This window comes from Odontomachus brunneus, unplaced genomic scaffold (assembly GCF_010583005.1).
Source record: "Odontomachus brunneus isolate Ranch 3 - 2012 unplaced genomic scaffold, Obru_v1 Obru_scaffold_050, whole genome shotgun sequence".
Lineage (NCBI taxonomy): Eukaryota > Metazoa > Arthropoda > Insecta > Hymenoptera > Formicidae > Odontomachus > Odontomachus brunneus.
The window spans coordinates 364,374-373,614 of record NW_022639500.1 but is presented as its reverse complement, the minus strand read 5'-3'; the positions used below and the strand labels follow the sequence as shown (position 1 = coordinate 373,614).

General features: G+C 37.3%; 1 protein-coding gene across 1 annotated transcript; it reads left to right on the top strand.

Moving 5' to 3' along the window:
- The first annotated feature begins 3,366 nt into the window (after positions 1-3,366).
- Positions 3,367-7,557, top strand: LOC116845234 (RNA-binding protein squid-like). Its single transcript, XM_032817674.1, has 2 exons — positions 3,367-4,110; positions 4,538-7,557. The coding sequence occupies exons 1-2, from the start codon at positions 3,682-3,684 to the stop codon at positions 5,039-5,041; spliced, it is 933 nt and encodes a 310-aa protein (XP_032673565.1). The 5' UTR covers positions 3,367-3,681; the 3' UTR covers positions 5,042-7,557.
- Positions 7,558-9,241: the final 1,684 nt, after the last annotated feature.

Sequence of the window (9,241 nt, the reverse complement as noted above, 5' to 3'; positions counted from 1 at the left end):
ATTGGTGCATTTCTGAAGACAGACCAATCAGAATAGAGTATTTCCATCCAGCAAACAATCCAGCACGAAAACAAGCATCGTGTGTCGTTGGCTTAAAATAGGTTTGTCGCGTCGCATGTTCCAACGTGCTCCTATTCGTCCCAACGCACTCTGATTGGTCTGCGTGGTGAAGTAAACCAATCAGAGTGCGTTGGAGCGAATAGGAGTACGTTGGGGCATGCGACGTGAACAAACCTAATGGCTGCGTTCAGCAGAGAAAGCTCCTTTGCAACTGTTGTAAAATTCGTGAATCTGATTGGTACATGTTCTTGGATTTAACCAAAATTAAGAGCATACTCCAATCAGATTCACGAATTTTACAACAGTTGCAAAGCAGCTTTCTCTGCTGAACGAAGACAATGGGCGCATTCAGTAGAAAAAGCGCTCAGTGAGCAATCAACGATTATTGGTTCTTGCTATTAGATCCCTAAATCTAGACCAATTACATTGACAAATTACTCAACTGTTGTGCAACTGTTGAGTCTGCTGAATGCAGCCAATGTTGCCATCGTATGGTTGCTTTCCAACAAGAGACACAAGTCGACAAAAGTATCATCCTATCTTTGGGTGCTTTCTAGTTGCGTACACTGTGTTACACAAAACCAATTTATTGGTTGCATATTATCTTACCAGATATTTTAGATAATATGTGACCAATAAACTGGTTTTGTGTACGTGTGTGTCAAGATGTGTTAAGCAATTGGAAAGCACCCATTGTTACTCACTAAATGTGGAACAAAGATAGAATGATGTTTGTGTCGACTTGTGTCTCTTGTTGGAAAGCAACCTATGTTACTTGTGGAGGGAACTTTAGATGTTGTACATTCCTATTCTTCGGTAAAGCCTTTGATCTGTTCTTTTTAGCTGCACTGCTGAACTAGTGCAATAAAGCCAGCGGCATACGATGTTTGTTTTCATACTGGATTGCTTGCTGGATGAAATACTCTATTCTGATTGGTCCGTCTTCAGAAAAGCACCTAATGGGTGCTTTCCAATTGCTTAACCCATCTTGACACACACGTACACAAACCAGTTTATTGATCATATTATCTAAAATATCTTGTAAGATAATATGCAACCAATAAGCTGGTTTTGTGTAACACAGTGTACGCAACTGGAAAGCACCCAAAGTAATATGGTTGATGCTGCCTGCTTAAATATTTGTGTACGTACAGAGTGAAAAACGTCAGAGTGAAATACGTTACAGTAAAAAAATTTGTAAAAATAAGTGATTGATCAATTGTATATCTATGGCCGGTATTCATAGTTGAATCTTATTTCAAGACCATCTTAAATAATGTCTTAAGATGCGAATACGGTTCTGTGATTGGTTCATGACATCTTAAGACAGTACTTAAGATGCTCTTAAATATAAGATCGGACTATGAATACCGGCCTATATATCAGGTACAATAATACATAAAACGAGATGCTACATTGTGAATGTCGGAACACCAAATAAGCGCATGCGCGAGATTTCTGTACATACTTTTCGAAGCCATGTACTGAGGCTGCGTTCCGAAATTCACTGCCAATGCTGAAATTCTATAATATACGTGACATAAACTATAGAATTTCAGTACTGGCAGTGAATTTCGGAACGCAGCCTGAGTTGAAGTTAAGGTTTTCACACACAAATTGACATAACAGTAACGTAAGATGTACCGTAAGAATTGACCAATCATGTTGAGAATCGTTGGACCGTAAGGTCGCCATTTTGATGAATACTCGATTGTAATTGGTCAATTCTTACGATACGTCTTGCGTTAGAGCTATCGCACACAAATTGACATAACTGCATATGCATAGCATAAGACCGTATGTACCAATGAGCATCGAGTATTAAGTCGCCATATTGGTGTTCGATGCTTAATATTCGATGCTCATTGGTCCATACGATCTTATGCTATGCATATGCAGTTATGTCAATTTGTGTGTGAAGGCCCTTAGCAGTCTAGTAGTATATAGAAGTCTGTGGTTCAAATTCCCTACCCGGGTGTATTCTATTACTAGAAACACTATATGATATGTATATGTATATGTATAGTATATGTATATGTTATATATACTATAGCACTTCTAGTATTAGAGTGCACTCGGGTAGGAAATCTGAACGCAATCTAGCATCGTGGACACAAGACTTATGCAGAATTCACACCGCGTCCGATGTCCGACGTACGACGTCCGATATCCAATAAAAAAATAGCTTTCCAATGGAGAATTGAATTCTATATTAGAAAGCTGTTCTCCTATTGGATATCGAACGTCGGACATCGGACGCGATGTGAATTTTGCATAAAGACCAATAATCGTTGATTGCTCATTGAGCGCTTTTTCCGCTGAACGCGCCCATTGCTTGTTGGATGGAAATACTCTATTCTAATTGATGCATTTCTGAAGATAAATGAAAATGCATCAATCAAAACAGAGTATTTCCATCCAGTAAGCAATGCAGTACGAAAACGGGTGTATATCAGTTGGACACGGGGCAATTGGACACAGTCCAATCACAAGTCGCTGTTCCAAGGGACCCTACAAATGTCTCTAATCACACGGTGCTGTGATTGGCTGTGTCCAAATGCACCGTGTCCAAGTGCACCGCTTCCTACGAAAACAAGCATCGTGTGCTTGTTTTCACTGGCTTAACTTATTGTACTAGTTCAACAATGCAGCTAAAAAGAACATTCAGTTGCGTTTTTTTAGTGATACGGCTTTGTATTCGGTGTAGTGCAATTGATGATATAATTAGCTTTAGTAGCCTATTAAATACAGATATAATATAGAGCTTAGAATGTATAAATATATGCTATGAATCGCTCTTGAAGTGATCCAAACTTATGTCACTCGAAAACGCTATTAAATTCGAGCTCCTGAAGTGTTACACTAATTGTACTTTGCTTCTGCTCGCGCCGCGTGCATCGACGGATATAGGTGCGTTCCCACTTAGCGCGTCGCATCGCTTTTCGCGGACCAATCAAATCGTCCCATTTTATTCGTCGTAAAGTTAGGCAATAAAATGGGACGATTTGATTGGTCCGCGATATACGACGCGCGCGTGACGTGCTAAGTGGGAACGCACCCGTATTGCGACCTCTGATCGGATGCTACAAAGAAGCGAAAAAACCAATGCAAAATTAATAAATTTATTTTTAACAGTAATCATAATCATGTGAGCGCGTTATTTACCGAATAATTTCGAGTAATAGTTATGAAACGACTCATATATCTTGGAATTTCCGGCGTCGTTATACTTCGTCTGGATGCCGCTGGCACCGTGCGCGGATTGGCTCCGATTTAACGGATATTACGACGCATGTTCTAAGAACGAATCAACATACGGATCGTATATCGCGGGCTATATACTGGAATCGGAAATTATCGTTGCTTTCCTTTCTTGTGTGGCAAGCCGGCACGACATACGTACACATTGGTCTCCATAAGCCACAGCTATCGGCGAGGGAGCCAGCAGCTCCGGAATTTATCTCGAAGTAAACTGGACAAATTGCAGAGCGTTTCTTTGTTAATTGATCCTACGACGATCTCCAATTAGAGTAGAAGACCACTCGCTGAACCGTTTGCGGTTGGTGCCTACACACTAGTTCAGTAGACACGGAACGTTAATACGGCGAAAGCGCGGACACGATGGCGGCGGTAGAGGGTTATCAAAATCAAGCGCAATGCGAGACACAGTCGAATCATCAGGAGCAATCTTCGAGTCAAGGCCAAATGGATCAGCAAGATCAGCAAGGCTCGCAAGGAAATCAGCAGATGCATTCCCATCAACAGCATCAGGACCATGTTTTACAGCAACAGTCTTCACACCCACAAGCAACCGCCGGTATTCCTGGCAAGGACGACGAACGCAAACTCTTCGTCGGTGGACTTTCTCGCAATACTACAGATAAGGAGTTGCGTGATCATTTCAGCAAATTTGGTGAAATCGAGAGTATTACCGTAAAGATCGATCCGCACACCGGCATTTCACGTGGTTTCGCCTTCATGGTGTTCACCAATGCCAAGGCTATCGACAAGCTACTTGCATCTGGGGAGCATTACATTAACAAACGTAAAGTAAGTTATGTTGGCAGTTCTTAAGAAGTCTATAAAATTTTTCTTTACCTTTTATTTTTTATTTACTTTTAAGTACACGTAGATGCATTCTGCAGTACTTACAACAAAGAGAAAAAAAGAAGAGAAACAAATCTGCTCTTTTTAACTGTATTTTTTATATTTTCTTATAATTTTTCTTTTTGTCTCCTTATTCCGCAAAGTTTTGAATATCTTAATATATATTATTAATGTGCATGTGCACATAGGTATATGTACTTATAACGTATAAGAACGATACTAGCAGTGTACTAACAAAGAGATTTAACAGTTGCGTTTTATTTAATAGAGCGGCTCTGCTAGTATTATATGTAATGTTTTCATATATATATTGTATATAATATGTGTATATAATAGAATAATTATATAACATTGTTTTATGATTATATAGGTGGACCCGAAACGAGTCAGTAAGAAACCCCAGCATGGTAAAATCTTCGTAGGTGGTCTCACTCCTGAAATCACGGATGACGACATCAAAACGTATTTTGGACAGTATGGCAACATCGTCGAGTTGCAAGCACCTTTTGACAAAGTCAAAAATCAACGAAAAGGCTTCTGCTTCATCACATTTGACTCGAAGGAAGTCGTTTACAAATTACTGAAGACACCTAAGCAAACAATAAATGGTAAGGAGGTTGATGTGAAAAAGGTAAAAGTCAATCCGGATCCAAGAAACCAGGGCTTCTGGGCACCTGGTTACGGTGGATATGGTTATGGTGGTGGATACGGATATATTCCTGATTACAACGGTTACCATGGCGGATATGAAGACATGTATGCGAATTACGATTACGCTGGGTATGACGGCTATGATAATATGGGATACGCGCAGCCTAAGCCACGAGGTAATGGTCCAGGACCTCGTCAGTTTCAGAGACATCAACCGTACTAAGCGTAAAGAGGTATATTGAATCCTATGCACTTCATACCCGGTGATAAGATTTAACACGTCTAGAAAGAGTTAGACTAATTGCGTCTATAGCTGATATTCAGTCTGAGACTGGGTTCGTTTTTGAGGTCGTTTCGGGGGTTGCAGGGAATGTCATGAACGTAAAAAAAAAAGAACAGCTTATCAACCAAGCTCAGTATATCGTGCATATAATAGATAAGGAGGAACCAAAAAAATTTATCCTGGAAAATATGCTTAGTATGCGTTTATAAAGCAGAAATTGGTCTGCACCATAGTTGATTCATGAACAACATTAAAAAACCAGTCGCTCGTTATCATGTCTTTTTCTCTGCAATTGTATTACTAGAATGGCTATGATTTTGGCACTGCACAACAGAATTTTAAGAGCGAAAGAATAAGAAATTGAGGGTAAAGAAAGATGAAGCGCGAATATACTTTGTATTTTCGACTGTGTGAGGATATATACATATATATATATATATAAGATATACTTAGTATTTTCTTCCACAGCAAGAGGGTAAAGAATATACTTGGTGTTTTCTTCCATAATAACAGAGCTAACGACATGATATTTCATACAGAGCTTTTATCCAATTTAATGGAGTGATTTGTTGTTGCTGTATGAAATGAAGCAGAATTTGTATAATTGTGAAACTGTAACCAATCTTACTTCCTGTTATGGAAAAGTTTTGGTGTCGAGTAGAAGGAGACGCACGTCACACATTTGTATTTGTATCTCGTTATTCATGAGTAATTGACTAACACATTTGTAGGTAATAATTTAATACTCCTACTTTTCTTTAGAAATTTAAGTTTATCCCTCATTATTCAAGTTTGCTTAGCTTTTTTTTGCGTAGTGTTATTACTTTATGCGAATAATAAAATTCATGGTGTATAGTTGCAAACCATTGATAAAACAAAAAATTGCCTTATTTACATACCTTTTTTTGACCTCTGCATGTTATAATTAAATAATAGATTTACAAAAATAAGAAAACACTCAACGACCAAGAGATCTATTTCTACATAAAAATATTTCTTCCTCATAAAATTGTATCTTATAACTATACAGCTTATTATAATGGGTAATACATTTTACTAGCTACTAAGTCTTGTAACTTATCTTCAGATTGTAAGTAATGAAATGTACATATATGTTATATGTATGTATGTATATACGGAATGTTCACATACGTACATATGTACATGTATGTGTATATGTCTATGACTACTACGGATTTATAAAATTAGAGTTTAGATGATAAATGCAAAAAAAAAGAAAAATATAAAAAAGAATATAATTAAAATATGAACGTCCTGGGTAAATACATAAAGTGCACGCAAACGACTCAACTTTCTCGAGGAGATAGTTCGATAGATTAAAACATACATTTGCGGCAGTAATACGCAAATGTTAGAAACGCTGATCAGTGTTCTCTATCGTATAGTACGTTTCAAGCTATCGAAGCTATTACGTTCCTCTTTGCGACTGCATCACCTATGGTCAATGAATCAATCATCAAAGACTCTTAGCTGCCATTTGATGAAACAGCGTATCTGTAGTCACGACAAAGAAAAGAAAAGAAATGAAGGTGTAACCGTAATTACTTACATAATATTTACGCAGCATCATACCGTACTATCATTGTCTTGAATGTGTCATAGTAAAAACCTATTGTCATAGTTAATTATCCGGCAATTAATTCGTCTATAAGATCTATCTCGAGACAGAATTCGATCACTCGCGTGTCGTCTGTGTGCTCAGTCAGTTTGTATAAAAAGAAAAGGAATAAAAGAACGAAGATACGAATACGACGCAAGTAGATGAAATAGATAAACATATGTTATATATTGAGAATGATGAATGGAAATTAACAAACATTTTCTCGAGCTATCGGCGATTATCAGAATGTTTAAGGCGGCGACCAGAGTTGACGAATATAATCTAAGCTACATTAACACTTCCTTTCGCATTTCTGTTTGGTAGCAGTTCCTGTTCATCGTACCAAGACTGCTGTTTATATCGCGAAAAGACTGTTATCAAGCGATGATACAGGCTCTAGAGAATTTGACAATTAATGAAACTTGTGGTTTCGACTTGCGAAATTATGAGAACATAGAAAAATGGATAATGTAATAATAGAAAATGTAGATATGACACAATGGGACTACATTTAGATACATCGAAATTATATACACAAGGCTGAAAAAGCTTTAAACATTCAAAAGGAAAAAGGTTTTCTCAGACGTCATAAAGGCATCGACAGTTTGGCTTAAATGAGAGTTAGTTAACAACGTGAAGTATCTTCTTGAGAATATCACGTCAAGTATCTCATCTTGAGAATAAGTTTTTAAGCCAAGCTAATAATGTCTTTGAAATTAAATCTGTATACTGTGTATACCATATTTGCTGCGTGTGAAAATATATATTGAAACAAGAGAGAGAGAGAGAGAGAGAGAGAGAGAGAGAGAGAGAGAGAGAAAGAGAGAACAGAGCGTGAAAAATTAAAGGAAATGATACAGATATTTTGTTACTATTAATTACTATTCGCCTGTTTCACCCATGACACAGTGTATATTTTAATTATAGCAAAAATAAATAATCATTATTTCAAATGTTTTTTTAATACTATATTTTTAGATACATTAAATTAGATACATTTTTAGATACATTAAATTTGTGCAAAAGGTTTGTTTTCTTTATGAAGTTATGTTTTAAATTAGATCGTGAGCTTGAAATATTTTATATAAAGAGGGAACTAATGATTGACAAAAGTTACTTTTTAAAACTACTCTTTTTTTTCAATTTCAATCAATAAATACCACAAATCTTTTGCACTAATGTAATCTAAAAAAATTATATGATGAAATATGTGTGCATATATTAGTATCACTTAATTCTAAAAAGCAATTTTTTATTCTTGCAATTGTATGTGGAGAATACTTTTTTATATATTTATTTTTTTTTATCAGCAGCATGAAGTCCTATTGTATTTGATGATATTGTTCTTATTAACAGTCATTATTTGAAACTTGTCCCATATGAGAAATCACTCAGATCAGAATTTAGAGTTAAATTTGAGTTGTTTTATTTTAAATCACACATATATATGACATTATTTTTGTAATCTAGCTGTTCAGTTGAAAAATTCACATCTAACTCAATTTAAATCTGAGTATCTTAATCTAAAGCAAGTTTTAACGATTGTTAATACAGATTTTAGTTTCGCTATGGAGTCTCCAGTCGAATTTTATCATGGACAAAATTGCTACAGCGAATTCACGTTATCACGCAAGTATATCTTGCTGCAACAAAGAATGCTCTACGAAAAACGAACAACAAGCATGTGTAAAAAAAGAAAATCCTTAGGGAGAATTCACACCTTGGCAGGTAAGCAGAAAACAGGCAGAGACCAATCAGAATTCACGTTGATGGTTAGGTGATAGGGCGAGTTTTTTAATTCATCGATGGATCCATCGATGAACTAAAAAACTCGACCATAGTAAAAAGTTTCCACTTTTCTATCAGCGCGAGTTCTGATTGGTTTTTGCCTTTCTGTTTTCTACTAAAGTGTGAATTCTCCCTTAGATCTATTATACATTAATAACTTTACATACATTATAAAAAGCACAAGTAGCGCGATAAAAAGAAAATAAGAATATACCGCATGTGCAAAATCACTTGCACGGATTCAATATGTGTTTGGTTAAAGATCAGTTGCTCAGTTGGTGTGCTCGATGTCTTTATAAGTCGTGACAAAAGATTTTTGAAATTTGCATAAATCGCGCGGAACGCGGTCAGGTGTCACGTGTAACCACGAGCTGTCACGTTGTCGGCGACATGCGCACGAAGCTGCGTAAGGTACCTGTCCCGCCATCTAGTGACGTCGCTTGTCATGCTCAATGCGGCATGCATTTCGGATGCTTCGGTAGTTGCTCGGGTGGGTGACTCGGTATCGTGTGTATATCGTCGCACCTGCCAACGATTGTGCTTGTGTCACGGCTTAGCTTTCTTCCGTTTCGCACAGAAATACACCGAGCGAGACGACGCCTTCGCAGTCGATGCGCATTCGGCGAAAGGGAGCGAGTGCAACGGACGGAAGAAAGAGCGAACAAACGGACGGACAGAGGGAATAATAGTAGACGCGGAGAAAGAGAGAGAGAGGAAAAAAGAGGAAGAGC